This window comes from Perca flavescens, chromosome 20 (assembly GCF_004354835.1).
Source record: "Perca flavescens isolate YP-PL-M2 chromosome 20, PFLA_1.0, whole genome shotgun sequence".
Classification (NCBI taxonomy): Eukaryota; Metazoa; Chordata; class Actinopteri; order Perciformes; family Percidae; genus Perca; species Perca flavescens.
The window spans coordinates 18,154,630-18,170,334 of record NC_041350.1 but is presented as its reverse complement, the minus strand read 5'-3'; the positions used below and the strand labels follow the sequence as shown (position 1 = coordinate 18,170,334).

The window sequence follows — 15,705 nt, the reverse complement described above, 5'->3', positions numbered from 1 at the left end:
TGAGAAGATTTTCTTTTTGGCTACAGTCAGTGTTCAGAGTATAGATGCCAGACATTTCTTACGGTTTATAATCTTTGCAGATCACTACTAATACAATGAAAAAAAAAGTGTTGTAAAGATTGTAATGGCTTGAGAACATTGCTCATACGTGTGTACATTTCTGTATTAAAGAGGATCACATAGGTTCATGACTAAATTTAGGATTAGTATAAACTTCAGAGAAGACAAAGCCAATATGAAATGGATGCCAGTATGTTTGAGGAAAATGTGTTGATATTGCAGATTTATTTTGATCTAACATTATTTACAAAATTTGGTTAACCTTGCATTCTACTGACTTTATCTTCTGATCACAGATTTCTCAGATTAGTTTTTGTTTAAGAAATCTATAAAATTTCATTGTACTTTTTTTATTACCTTGTATAACGAAGAGACCACAGAGATATTTTATGAGACATCTGGGTGTCAGCCTAACACGCTGATGTGAATCCTTTGTAGTTTGATGCCAAAGGATTTTGCACTTTATTTGCATTGCTCCCTGTATTTGTATTTTTTTGCGGTTCTTTAAATTAAATGAGATGGAAAATAAAAATTAATATTTCTACTTGTGGCTGACCTGTTTGTTAAAATAAAGTGTAATTTGTAAAGAGGGCAAATTGATATGAAATGGGTAAGGAAGTTAAAACTTCAAAAATGTTGAGTAAAAGGAAAAGACTGAGGTGAATGTTGCCTGATTCTAAATAATGGTCCCTGATATGGTGAGTTATTCTTGTTAGTTATTGCGCCCTCAGCTGGTACTTTTTGGTACGACAACATTAAAAAAAAAAAGAAAAACCCCAAAGCTGCATTCAAGATAACAAGAAATGTTGCAAAATGTTGCAGTGAATGAATGAGACCGTCGTCATAAAACCGTTCGGTGCTTCATTTTATTCATTTTTAGTCCTGAGATAATGAATACATGGGTTTAAACCTTTTTATTAATCTGGCAATTTAAGTAACGTTAATGCTCACTAACAACTGAGCTGAAGAACTTGAACGCTTCTCGATAGTTACTGTTTACATTACGATGGTGACTGTAGGTGAGTGGCTAACAAGCTAATTTATCCTCTTAAATCATATTTGCCAAATGTTTATGTATTTTGAAACCAAATATATATTCCTATGTATCCGCTTCCTCTTTAGCATGAATAACATAGAACTAACCAAAACATAGCTTACACCTTAGAGCTAATGATAAGGAAGTCTTACACCTTAGAGCTAATGCTAAGGAAGTAAACTAGCTAAATATGACCACCTGTATTTGTAGTTCAGGTGCTAACTGCACTGTTTTTATCGGGTCGTGGCTCGGGCAACGTTAAACACGACTCGTTTAACAATACTAGTAGCATTTCTAAGTAGGATATGAAGTGACAGTGTGATTGTCCTGTGTTGCAGTGGAGCTGCTGAGTCTCCTGCTGGTGTCTGTGCTCTGGGGCTGCACCAACCCTTTCCTAAAGAAGGGCACAGAGGGGATAGAAAATGTCCAACACAACAACAACAACAACAACAACAGAGTATCACAGCTACTGGCTGAGGTCAAGTTTCTTTTCCTAAACATCAAGGTAAATCCCGTTATCCGTTCTTTATTTATATATATATATATATATATATATATATATATATATATATATATATATATATATATGTATATATATATATATATATATATATATATATATATATATATATATATATATATATATATCTATCATATTTTTCCTTAAAATGACTTCCTTGTGTTGCTCCACACAGTATCTGGTCCCATTTCTCCTGAACCAGAGTGGCTCTTTGGTCTACTATTATACCCTTTCCACCACAGGTGAGACACACTTTAAAACTAACAACATCATTGTCTTCTAAGGGGGAGAATGACCTTCTCACAGCTGATATTTGAACTTAAGAGCAAGCATTATAAATGGCTATGAGAAGCCTTTTAAGCTTTTTTGTTTTTAAAAACTTTACATACAGATTCAAAGAATGCGAAGTATGTGCTGGGAAGAAACTGAAGAAATATGGCCTTGTGAATATGATATTTGCCCAAAAGACACAGCAATTTGATTACGTTATGAACATCCTTGTTGTTCGACTCTACATTCAAAAATAAGACCATATATTCTGTTACAGGGACCAAGACCTTATGAGTCTCCCAAATGAATAAAGACATTTGCATCCAAAAGTTACGTTAATGAGTACAAGCATAAAATAAATAAGACAAGGACTTAACCTCCTCTTTACAGTAGAAACATACAGGGGCAACATCAGGTCTAAATGTATGAATAAATTCATTGCATGGATAAACTTTTGGTAAAATTTTTTGAGAGATCCTTTCATCTGTAGATTGATTTATAGTGATTCCCAAATATTTGACAACCTTTTTAACCTTTTATATCATCTACTGAAGATGAAGCTCTTTCACCCAGACCAAATGCTCAGGTGTATTTCCTGCTTGCCCACCCAGAAGTCACACACATTTTATTGATATTTTTTAACAGAGATGCATTTTCAGAATTCCAACTCTTTCTGAAATAAATGAATAAAACATGTTTATAAACTAGTACTAAAATGTTACCTCCACGTGCTGCATAACTTTCTAAAATATATCATCATTCATCATGTGGTAGAAAGTCAGAGAGAACAATTCTGCGCCACACCTCATTTAGCTTCAATGGATCTCTTTCACAGCAGACATCATTTGTCATAGTAGAAAAGCACAGGTGTTACTAATAACACACCTGTGCTACGTGTCATGAAATGCCAAATATTCCAGTGTGACTGGCCAAGTTATTTTTATTAAGCGATTAACCTGGCGATTCTGAATCTTTTGAGTTGACGTTTTTAAATTGCTTTTTTAGTCCGACCGCATAACAGTATAACGTAAGGCAAGGAAAAGCAGCAAATTCTTACATTTGAGCATCTGTCACATGTGAATATTTGCCATTATTGCTTGAAGAATAACTTAAAGGTGCAATATGTAATATTGTATGTAATACTGGCAGCTAGCGGTTAAAATAGTTACTGCACTACCAATTCAAAATACTGGAGAGTCGTCTCCCCCGCCCCCTCCTGCCCAGACTCGAAGTTCACGGAGGTTGCCAGGCTGAGACCGCAGCATTCACAACAATGTTGCTAGATGCTTGTCTCACATAGCCAGACATTACTCCACAGCACAGCGGAGTAGCTAACGGTAGATGCTAGTCTCACATAGCCAGACATTACTCCACAGCACAGCGGAGTAGCTAACGGTAGATGCTAGTCTCATATAGCCAGACATTACTCCACAGCACAGCGGAGTAGCTAACGGTAGATGCTAGTCTCATATAGCCAGACATTACTCCACAGCACAGCGGAGTAGCTAACGGTAGATGCTGGCTATATTGACAGTCATAAAAGCCCGTGCTCACGCGGAGCTTTGTAACCAACTGACAGACACAGTATGAACCGCTAAAAACACAACAACCTCACTGTCCTCTCCACACGCCAGTCAGGCACACTTCCTCGGCTTAGAATTACAATACGAACCGCTAAAAATACCACTACCTTGCCGACGGAACACACTTCATTGGCTTAGAATTACGGCAACAATCGCTAAACACACTGCAAACTCACAGTCCTCTCTTTCCGATTTACAGCCCCCCTCTCGTGGCTTAAAATAACTCACCGTTGTCGGCTCCGGCCGCTGAAGAGGCTACACGCTGTAAACAGCCATGGGCTGCTTGCCTGGTCCTACCGGTAACGTTAGCATGGTGGCGTTAGCCAGGACTAGTCGGGACTTTACTGGCTATGTCTCAATTGTTTTTGCGAGTAACCAACTCAGGTACTCTAGCCAATGTGAGTACACAAATGTTGAAATGACAAAAAATGCCCGTCACTAGTAGCTGTGATAAATTAGCATGAAGCTAATGCTTACCGGTTCAGGAGAAAATAAGCCAACTCTGCGTCCTTTTGGGCTCTAAGCTGTCTCCATCTTTCAAATACATCTCCAATATTTACCAGGGGGTTGTTACGTCTCTGGTCACGCAACTGTTAGAAACATGCTGTTTTCTTTTTTTTATGTCATGTAGAATCTATCTCCGTTGATCCTGTTCGTTTGTTTACTGCTTTCATGGCTGTACTAACGTTACAGCTGTAGCGCGCTGGGTTTACGTTTTTACAGGTATATCTGGCAACCCGGCCTGGCTGTCAAACTGGGCCGTTGATAACAACACACAGATCAAAACATAAACAGAAATTCCGTCACGGAATGTAAATTTCAAAAAGAAAAAATACTGACATTAGCATTGTTGTCAGAAAAAATAGTATTTCAGTTTAACATGTTTCCTTAATATCTGATGAGGCATTGGTGTCATTTTTGGATTTATTACAGTACAAATATTACATATTGGTCCTTTAAATGTTTAATTGACTATCAAAATAGTTCTATTGATTGATTAATCAACCAATTGTTTCAGCTCTAAACTGACCCCACATCACATTGGAAGAAATGATCCTGCTCGTTGGAACATGTGCAACTTTAATTATTTTGTTTAATAATGAGACTGTAGTGTACCAACAATTTTCTTTGACTTGATCAGACAAAGTATACTAATTAATTTACAAACATGGATCTCATTGGACTAATGGTTCTTGTACATACTGGGAACTTTTTGGGTCAGAATATTATATCTCCTTCTCTTATCCAGACTTATCGCTTGCTGTGCCTGTGGCCAACTCTCTCACCTTCCTTTGCACTCTACTCACTGGCAAGTTACTGGGTGAAGAGTTTGGAGGCAAACGTAAGTGACTCATTTTTAAACACTGCTTTTCAGCACCAGGGCAGTCACACAGCAAGTTATACTGATACCCATAAGGACACATCTGGGATGCTACAAGCTTGATGATCAAATATTTGGCTTCTGGAACACATTCAGCAAGGTTACATAAGCAAGACACAAGTCAGTTTAGCTCCACATTACTAGACTGGCATGCCAAGACATTATCGAGCAGTTAATTCCCTCCTCTGCCTTTCTCCTCTCCTTGTAAAAGACTGTACTGGTTGTGTTCTGTCTTTTTAAGATGTGCTTTTTTTAACTTTGGTTTTCTTTCATATCCTCGCCCACGCTCCTCACTCTCTGCAGAGGCTGTCGCAGGGATGCTCCTCACCATGGCTGGCATCACTCTTTGTGTTATAAGCTCCATGGATGGTGAAGACACTGGGAAGCAGAATATGACCCAGGCAGCACACTAAAGGAGATGACGATTAAAACAAATTCTCCTATACCTTTTGAGTCATTCCTTAGTAGTCGATGAAAAACCGGCCAAAGCAAAGTTGGAGCAGGACTAGAGGGGGCAATTTAGATTCATACAGCGACTCCTTAGAGCTACGGTTCTGGTGGGAGATTTGTGCCTAAATGAAGTCAGCAAGCGCTTCAAAAGACCTGTCCAGAAACTCTTACACCATGTTGAAAGGGAAGTGGGTTCATGTAGGGTTCACCTCAAGGCTAGACTAGATTTATGGTTCTTGCATAGAAGTTGGTGCTTGTTAACTTTTAATTTCAAGCACTCTGCTGCCCTACCACGTGACTTGCATCTGCATAAATGCTATAGAGACCGCATACGAATAAGGCTGTTGTTTGAAATGGACCAATTAGATCTAACCTCCTTGTTTAACGGGGACATTTTACTGCGGGTGCCTTCTGTCTGCTGTGGTGTGGGTTTGGGGAAGAGCAGGACACAGGAGTGGACAAATTGCTGTTTAGCTCAAAGCTGTTTTTCAATGACTTATTTCCCTTGCTGCCTTGTTTACATGATGTATTACTGAGTTAAATATAGCACTGTTTAGTTTTGTGAAAGAAGATGAACAAGGACTTAGTTGTTTTTAATAGTTACATTGTTGTATGCTCTGTAAACGTACAAATTTAAGAAATAACAGTAACGTACATAGTGATGTATATTTTTATTGCCACAGTATTTAATTGACACAAAACACTGTGCAAATGACTTTGTTTGGCTGATATTTTATTAATAAATTGTTGACAAAACACGACTCTTTGTGTCATGATCTATATATGTAATAAATTATGTATATGGAATAAATTGCATCCACACAATATCTGCTTAAGCATTATTCCTGTAAAACAGGTTGGGGCACCTCATCATGAACAGCTGTACAATACAACAAACGCTAACTTTGGGAAGCTTATAATGTCAGAAAAGATTAGTTTTGTCTGCCTATATTGTAGAATATTGTAGAGCTTATAATAGTGTGTCCATCTCCAGTAGTGTTTGTTCTTATTTTGTCTGAGCATGATCACAATTTTGACACTTTTTTTTTTTTTTAAAAAGAAAACAGCATGAATTGATGTTGCTTGGCTCATCACCACAGTTAAAGTACTACCAATTTAATCAAACATTCATTTAGCTGCATTAGGTCATTGCAGAAGCAGCGGCTGGGTCATCTGCTGTTATGATGATGTGACGTGATGATGATGATGATGATGTGAAGAAGCTTCTGCGCTCGTCATTCACCAGTCCTGCTGATGATGGTTCTGTTCTACTGTTATTGACGGGGAATCCTGTTGGCTCTCCTGTTAGAGCAAATTCAAACATTGTAAAAGAAAAAGCAATCAAGCATACATTTTCATTGGGCCTGGTTATGGTGATGCCAATAAAAGCTGTCACGCACTGTGAGGTGGGTAAACCTGCCTTTTCTTTCTTGTTCTTTCCCTGAGAGGTGGACGATGAAGGCCTTGACTTTAAAGATGTCCGCTTCAGCTCAGGCTCCTTTTGAAATGAGAGGCACATTGAATAATGACTAAATGTTTCTGTCTATGTACTGCTGAATGTAAGCTGTTGGGAGTGCACGCTCGCGCATGTGTGTGTGTGTATTGCTACCAGTATTTTAGCAGCAGACTCCTCAGTTCGAGCAGGATTTTCTGTCTGTTTGACACCATCTTGTTCAAATGACAGATCCTGTTGCAGGACAAAAATATCAATTTCTGAACCCATTTATACAAAAGAAAACAGAACCTTTTTATATTATGACACATTCACTATGACTAATACATGTAACCACCCACGCATACTGTACCTGCTTTTCATTGTGTTTGTGTGGGTGTTCCATCCTATTGTGCTGCTCACTTTCTATAATTTGTGCATGTCTCTTGAGAAAAACAAAAACAGATTTATGAGTGTATACAGTATCAAAAGTGTCACATATTCATCACTCATATTTTAAATGTCGACTATGTAAACTATTATTAGGCAAGGGCACCATAATGCATGAATACACTAATTAATTTCTCATCCAGGTCATCATGGATTTCTTTTTTTAAAGGTCCAATATGTAATATTTGTACTGTAATAAATCCAAAAATGACACCAATGCCTAATCAGATATTAAGGAAACATGTTAAACTGAAATACTATCTTTTCTGACAACAATGCTAATGTCAGTATTTTTTCTTTTTGAAATTTACATTCCGTGACGGAATTTCTGTTTATGTTTTGATCTGTGTGTTGTTATCAACGGCCCAGTTTGACAGCCAGGCCGGGTTGCCAGGTAAACCTGTAAAAACGTAAACCCAGCACGCTACAGCTGTAACGGTAGTACAGCCATGAAAGCAGTAAACAAACGAACAGGATCAACGGAGATAGATTCTACATGACATAAAAAAAAGAAAACAGCGTTTCTAACAGTTGCTTTTTTGTCATTTCAACATTTGTGTACTCACATTGAATTATATAGCTAGAGTACCCGAGTTGGTTACTCGCAAAAACAATTGAGACAGCCAGTAAAGTGATCCCGACTGGTCCTGGCTAACGCCGCCATGCTAACACTGCTAACCCTGCTAACGTTACTGGGAGGACCAGGCAAGCAGCCCATGGCTGTTTACAACGTGTAGTTCAGCAGCTGGAGCCGACAACGGTGAGTTATTTTAAGCCACGAGAGGGGGGCTGTAAATCGGAAAGAGAGGACTGTGAGTTTGCAGTGTGTTTAGCGATTGTTGCCGTAATTCTAAGCCAATGAAGTGTGTTCCGTCGGCAAGGTAGTGGTATTTTTAACATTTCGTATTTGTAATTCTAAGCCGAGGAAGTGTGCCTGACTGGCGTGTGGAGAGGACAGTGAGGTTGTTGTGTTTTTAGCGGTTCATACTGTAATTTTAAGCCAAAAAGTGTGTCTGTCAGTTGGTTACAAAGCTCCGGCGTGAGCACGGGCTTTTATGACTGTCAATATAGCCAGCATCTACCGTTAGCTACTCCGCTGTGCTGTGGAGTAATGTCTGGCTATGTGAGAAAAGCGTCTAGCAACATTGTTGTGAATGCTGCGGTCTCAGCCTGGCAACCTCCGTGAACTTCGAGTCTGGGCAGGAGGGGGCGGGGGAGACGACTCTCCAGTATTTTGAATTGGTAGTGCAGTAACTATTTTAACCGCTAGCTGCCAGTATTACATATTGCACCTTTAAATTATACCCTCAATTTGTGTCCACCAGAGGTGGGCCAGCAAGGCCTTGATTGTCAGAATCAGAAAAATTATATTTTTATAATTTTATATATATATATGTATATATGTTCCGTTTCATAAATTAGAGTTTTTATCCAATCAGATTTCCCCCTGTGCTGTCTCTGGGTGAAAACTCTACTCTGAGGCCTTCAGAATTTCGAGTGAATCCCTCCGCTGTTTAAGAAAATAAGAAAAATGTTCCCCTACACTGTTTTTCAGAGTGAATGAATTCCTTATTTCTCCACTTAGATAAGAACAGATTCACATGGAACATGAAACAATTGTTTGATTTATGCCTACCTGTGTGTTGTGCAGAGGATTGTTTTGGTTGCTTAGTTCTTCATCCTCCACTATTTCTGCAACTCTCTTAAGACAGAAAATGAGAGACAGATAATAGCCTTACCTCCGCTTGAAACATACATTTCCAGCAATTAGTTTACCTCCTTCAGTGATATTTTAGCATTTAATTATAGCATTGTACTATGTGGTTAGAAGGCAGAAAGCACACTGGGTAAATACTAACCTGGTCAACGGGAAGCTCTGTTGCTGTGTTTTCATCCTCGTGCACATCCTCGGCCCCTCGTACCTCCTCTCTTCTCTTCCGTGCTGCTCTTTTGAACACACTGGGCTGGACTGTAATACACAGAAACAAAAACGATGCTGCCGCTGCTGCTACAATGATTACCGCAAAATGTATTTTACTCATTGTGAATGTGAAGAAGTTAGATTTAGTGAAGAAGTTAGATTTAAAATGAGTTATGAAGATTGGGGATCCTAACCAGATCCGTTGCTGAGCAACGGTCTTGGCTGTCCTCTGTTGTTGCGGATCTTGACCGGCCTGGCGAAGAACATAGAGGTCTCATCTGCTCCCTCTCTCCTGCCCCTCTGCTGTGCGGCTGGTGGAGCTGCAGCTTCATCTCCTGTCGACTTCACCCTCCGACCATCTGACTGAAATTCATGGGTGCAAACAAATATATATATATATATATATATATATATATATATATATATATATATATATATATATATATATATATATATATATATATATTCATTTATAGGCAATGCAAATATACCCTTGCACACAGTTTGTCTCACTAGTGTACTTGGCAGAATACACTAAACAAATTAACAGTCTATATATTACATTACATTACATGTCATTTAGCTGACGCTTTTATCCAAAGCGACTTACAATTGCTATATATGTCAGAGGTCCCACACCTCTGGAGCAACTAGGGCTTAAGTGTCTTGCTCAGGGACACATTGGTTGATGCATCGCAGTGGGATTTGAACCCAGGTCTCCCACACCAAAGGCATGTCCACTGCGCCATCACCACCCATATATAGCTCTTGTAGTGTGAATACAAGACAGTGGAGGATTGTTTCTTACGTCTGGGGAGTTGAGGAGGGCTGAGTCACTGTACTGGTCTTCTGGACCACTTCCTGCTTTCCTGTTCTAAGAGAAACACACAATACACATACAAGACAGCTGTCACTCACAACGGATATGTTGCAAATGAACTGTAGGCTGCACAGGAATAATGCTAAGACTGTATAATAGTAAGGGGAATAAATCACAGTGTTAACTGAAGGTACCTCATTTCCCCTTAACGGCCTTCTCTTTCCTGGGTAATATCTACAAAATAAAGAAAACCTCTGTAATGTAAAAAAAAATAAAAGTGCACAGTATTTTTTTTTGCTCAGCTCCTGTCTGACAATCACTATTTTATTTTAGAGCAGCAGAACAGATGCACATGAACACATCTTTACAAACATTCACAGAGGACCTTGCTTAACAATACCTCTCGGTAGCTTTTGAAACCAACAGCTCCACATATGGAAGTTTCTTGAACCTCTCGGTTCCTACGGCAACATAGCAGTGGCCGGTCTCCAGTTCCATAGCTGAGGACACAGTGGCTCCTTCCAAAGAGCACAACCTGATAAAGCACAGGGATTAGGGGAAATATTTACCAGATTTCACCTCCTCTACTTGTATTCCAGGCAGTGTAAGTGTATATGTATGTGTCACTGACCTGCGCACAGCTCCGGTTCGTAAGCTGACCTTCTCTGTGACCAGACTCAGGATCTGCTCCAGGTCCTGCCGCATGCTCCGAGGAAGGATGAATCGGAATGGTGGACACAGGAGATCTCCATTACGAAAAACGCTAAACAGAAAGGATAGTTTCACATAGTTGCAAATATTTTTTAAATTCTCTTTTAAATAATACTTAACAATACATGCCCATATGTACACTGACACAGTTATTGTTCCTCGTGTCTATACTGGCCATGACGAGATCCTTTCCTTATGTTATATCACTTAGTTTAAAATTTGTTTCTGTGAAAAAAATGCTTTCTGTAGTTTAGACAAAGCTTTGAGACTTCAGCAGTCTGAATTAGAAAAATCAAGAGAGTATTTTCCAAAGTTGTAGTCTTTTTATTGCAAAAAACTCTTTTTTGTTTCCCTGGATTAAAGGTCCCATGACATGGTGCTCTTTGGATTCTTTTATATAGACCTTAGTGGTCCCCTAATACTGTATCTGAAAGCCATGATCTCTCTCTCTCATGGGTGGGCCAAATTCTCTGGGCGGGCAAAGCAGAGAAAGGGGAGGTAACCTTGCTCCTTATGACCTCATAAGGAGCAAGATTCCAGATTGGCCCATCTGAGCTTTCATTTTCTCGAAGGCAGAGCAGGATGCAATATTACGAATCCCACTATGGCCACGCCAAGACCCGCCCTTCAATAGCATTTATTGGCCAGGTGTCCATGAGAACGTAAGGTAACGTAACCCCATTTGTTCAGGGCCTATCCCCTGACCAATCGGCTATCCTAACCTTAACCACTTGAGGTGAAATGCCTAACCCCAACCAATCAAGCCTTTGTAGGGCGGGTCTTGGCGTGGCCATAGTGGGATTCGTAATTTTGCGAGCAGGATACCCAGGGCTCGGTTTACACCTATCACCATTTCTAGCCACTGGGGGACCTGGGCAGGCTGGGGGAACTCTTATTAATGTTAAAAAAAAACTCATAAAGTGAAATTTTCATGCCATGGCACCTTTTAATAAACACTTTGATCTGATGTTGTGGCGCTTAATGAAAAGTCAGACAGACATTCACCAACAGTATTACAATTCATCCTGAATGTGTGTACCAAAATGTCATATAGATCCATCCAACAGTTGTCAAGATATTTCATTCAAAACCACAAATGTGAACTTCATGGTAGCACTAGAGGAAGTCAGGAGATCACCAAAGTCATCAGGATTCCTACCGTTCCTACCAAAATGTGTGCCAATTGATCTAGATGTTGAGATGATTCACAGGATATGTGAAAGCTTTGAACCTGCTGGTTTTAACCTTGAAAAATATTACCCTCACATAAATGTAGTGCTGTGTAGTCTAGGGGTGTTTAAGAAAAAATCAATACACTTGAATATCCCCATATTTTATTTTGCAATACTGTATCGATTTTCAAAAAGGCAATATAGATTTTTTTTTTTTTAAATAGTAAAAAATAGTAAATTTAATTTATTTCGTTCAAAAATATTCATGTAAGACAGTGGTTCATGTTTATGTTGTGTTTAAACCCCCTACCGCTAGATGGCTATGCTGAGACGCACCACTAATGTCCTTGCCTAACAGTGCCTAGCATGTTAGCTTCTAGCTTTTTGCTAGAAGCTAACAATTTAGCTATGGCTGAACTTTGGCCTACTTTAGCATATATAAAATTTGCTCACTAAGAACCTGTGAACCACAATCACAAACTGGCAGTTTGATTTTCTGTGTACTGAATTGTTTACCTAAAGTAATCTTCTTTTGACTTTTATGAACATCATGTCTTTTTTTAAATATTAGTTTTTCTAAAATTATACTTAAAAAAAATCCCAATATATCGCCTTACGCACAGTATCGAAATATATTGCAATATATTGAATCGTGACCCATGTATCGTGATACGTATCGTATCGCCAGATTCTTACCAATACACAGCCCTAGTGTAGTCATGGTTTCAGAGAATATTCAGTTGACTAAAGTGTTTTTTTGTTCAGGTAATTGCTGAAGATGCAAGCTTCAACTGTCTCACCTGGGACCAACACTACAGTACCTTCAAACACAACCACCACCACAAAGAACAAATACTCATTGTGTGTGTGTGTGTGTGTGTGTGTGTGTGTGTGTGTGTGTGTGTGTGTGTGTGCGTGCGTGCGTGCGTGCGTGCGTGCGTGCGTGCGTGCGTGCGTGCGTGTGTGTGTCTCCAACTCACTGTATAATGCAAGGTACGGGTATAAACTTCCTCCATTTGGCTGAAACGTTTGGCCTCTGGGTTACTTTGGCCTGTAGAAGACATTCAGAAAACCAGATGCACGGTACTGCAAAACATGGTAATATTGTCATTTTCTCAGTGATAATGAAAATCAGTTTTAAGTAATTCCATGTCCTATGCATCAAATCGCACTGCACATCCATCACAGAAGAATCATTTATTCTGAATGCGTAATGACTGACTAACTATTCTGCTCATGTCAGCTCAAGTGCTGTAGCCAAGGAACAAGACGTCACTCCAAGACTCCACAGTCTGATCTGAGGGCTCTTCACAAGCCCATGTCTTCCCATATCAATGAAATCTGGAGCCAATATCCGTGTCTGCCTCTGATAACGCAGCTGGACTAAATCAATCAACTCAGAACAAACCAGACATTGATAATCCTCCCTTATTGTTTTTACTTTGAAGTGGCAGGCTTTTAATGCATTTACAGTGTCTCTGAGCAGAAAGGAAACGTGGGGCGGTGAATATGGGCATCAGGCCTGTCCAGACATGCACATAGCCCTGATTATAGTGAGTGGAATCATAACTCTTTGTTTCACAAGCGGTACCAAACACAACTCGCATACGGACAGACTTCCTGCATTGCTCCACAGCAACCACAACACAGGCATGTAAGACTTTAAAACCAAGGAACTCTGCTTTCCAAATGGCAGACACCCAAGGCACACACAATTACTCTCCGCTCCTTTTATGTTTTTCAGAAAGTAACACCGACTGAGAGCATACTCTATGTCTGAAAAACCAAGCAGTCATCCCTGCCAGCTGGTCAGAAAACAAAGACAGTACTTGTCAGCATGAGTGGCTGTGTGTGTGTGTTTACTTGTTTGAAATCAATTTAGTGTGAATGTTAAGAGAGCCCCTGTCTGCATAATACTGCCATCATCATCACTGTGCCCTGGAAACAAGCTAAAGAGAAAAGACTTCAGATTCATTCAGAGAATTTTCTTGATTAAAATTATCATAATCTCTGATATACTCTGGGAATGTCTGATCTCTGACGATATCCAGCTGTAATTACTGAATCTAATGTCACACAAGACCCTTTAAAAGGCGCCCCGCAAGGCCTGAGTGACTGGTTGATGGACAGCACAATCATTAGCTCATTGTTTCCGGTAATTTACATGACAACCAGCGACATCAATGGGAAGGTTAGCGCAAAGGGTGACCCTAATCTAACTAATGCTAACATAACATTTATAGGCAAATATGAGCTTGTCTCGGTAATGTAAAGTCGTGCAGTCGTTTTCATATTTGATTTGGCAGGCGTTCACATGGATCAAGTTGATATGAGTAGCAGTGCGGTCGGGTAGTGCATTCCTCCTGGTTAGTCTGGGATTAATCAGTGATGGACTGTGCTGTTGGCCTTAAAAGCAAGCCGTCCACATGACAAAATAAAAGCCTACCTGGGTTTCTTCACGGGCAGCAGGCTGCTTTTTCATTCTTTCGTTCAGGTAACTATACACGAAAAACAACAGATATGATGAAGAAACAGTCTCTTTTCCAAATGCCCAAAAGTCTGTCAAGATTCATTCTAAATTCATTTACTTTCATTTTAGAGACAGCAAGCGTCCTATTAACACATTAAAATGATCACTAATATCAGCACAGTGAATGTTTTTTTGTACTCACTTCAGTTTCTTGAACCTTTCAAAGCCAGCAGCAACATACTGGGCTCCTGTCTGAAGATCCTGGAGGTCTGTGACCCTGTGGCCCTGTCTGGGGGTGTACAGAATCCTGACGGCAAGCGGAGCACCGATGCTCTTGGTCACTTCAGTCAGAAAGGCCTCCATGGTGGCCACATGTCGCTGGTTGACCACGAACCTCCGTCCACTGTAGAAGGGGTCTCCGTTCTTATACACCACCACGTTCTTCACTGGAGGCAGGAGAGTTGTGGCTGCGGTGCTGGTAGCCATCTGAGCCGGTTGTTACTGTCAGAGTCCACAGACACATTTAAAAAAAAGCTGTTTTTGAGTCCACACACACAAACACCACATCATTCTCTCTAGATACATATAATTTCACTCAGAGTTGCATTAACTAACCATCATCATACACCAGATACATTCACATACCCCATTCTTTGGGTCACACATTAATACAAATACATATTACATGATCTGTGATCCATACAAACACTGTTGAGTCACAAGCCTGGTGGAAGATTAAAAATTGAAGTCAAAGGTGAAAAGCACTCCCTTGTGTTGTTGTGGTCCGCTGGACACCCACTCACGTTCTGCTCTCTCTATCCCCCTAACACACACACACTACTCCACTGATGGCCGTAAGTATTTCCTGGTTGCTATGACAGCGTGGCAAGCAATGACTGGCTTTGTGGGCCAAACCATCGGCAGCAACCACAACAAAAGAGACAGACAGAGGAGGAGAGAGTGGTAGGTCGCTTTGTTGTAAGCTGAATCAATAAGATAACCTCTACACCTAGTTGTATTTTCCCAAAAAAGAATTGCCAAATATATGATGCATATTCATTTTTGTTATCAGGAATATTAGCATTACCCAGCAAGTGCAAGAACCAGCAGGTGATAAAACCATTACTGACATTTCTCAGAAGTGATCTTTTAAACACATTTAAAACAAAACTACCAAAAACACCATTTTAAAAGCAGGACAACCCTTTTTACTGGCATTGTACTTATTTTTTTCTAGCCTTTAAAAGCTTTTTCCTGTGGGTGCTCTTTAATAACAAGTATACCAAAAGACAAAAGCGGCTTATTTGATACAATAGGGGATACCTGTAGGATGAACTTCTCGTGTGAGGAGTGTGAACTCATTCATTGTGATCCAAGTGGGAAATTTGAGCTTCTATGAGTCACAACAAACTTGTTTAGAGCCAAGAAT

The 15,705-nt window shown here is 39.8% G+C and overlaps 2 protein-coding genes across 3 annotated transcripts; one reads left to right on the top strand and one right to left on the bottom strand.

The window, feature by feature from the left end:
• Nucleotides 1-860: 860 nt before the first annotated feature.
• tmem234 (transmembrane protein 234) lies at nt 861-6,061 on the top strand. Its single transcript, XM_028566676.1, has 5 exons — nt 861-1,079; nt 1,435-1,601; nt 1,792-1,858; nt 4,719-4,811; nt 5,154-6,061. The coding sequence occupies exons 1-5, from the start codon at nt 1,067-1,069 to the stop codon at nt 5,261-5,263; spliced, it is 450 nt and encodes a 149-aa protein (XP_028422477.1). The 5' UTR covers nt 861-1,066; the 3' UTR covers nt 5,264-6,061.
• Nucleotides 5,980-15,668, bottom strand: dcdc2b (doublecortin domain containing 2B). 2 transcript variants are annotated; one of them, XM_028566672.1, is made up of 14 exons: nt 14,479-15,668; nt 14,253-14,304; nt 12,787-12,857; nt 10,555-10,686; nt 10,324-10,458; nt 10,118-10,157; nt 9,912-9,977; nt 9,298-9,466; nt 9,042-9,151; nt 8,819-8,884; nt 7,106-7,177; nt 6,910-6,987; nt 6,721-6,798; nt 5,980-6,602 (listed from the first exon to the last, which is right to left on the bottom strand). In XM_028566672.1, exons 1-14 carry the CDS (start codon nt 14,760-14,762, stop codon nt 6,540-6,542), a joined length of 1,416 nt encoding a protein of 471 aa, XP_028422473.1. In that variant the 5' UTR covers nt 14,763-15,668; the 3' UTR covers nt 5,980-6,539. The 2 variants fall into 2 exon arrangements, with proteins under 2 accessions (XP_028422473.1, XP_028422474.1); XM_028566673.1 differs by lacking the exons at nt 5,980-6,602; nt 6,721-6,798 and having other exon boundaries at nt 7,106-7,175.
• Between the last annotated feature and the right edge of the window lie 37 nt (nt 15,669-15,705).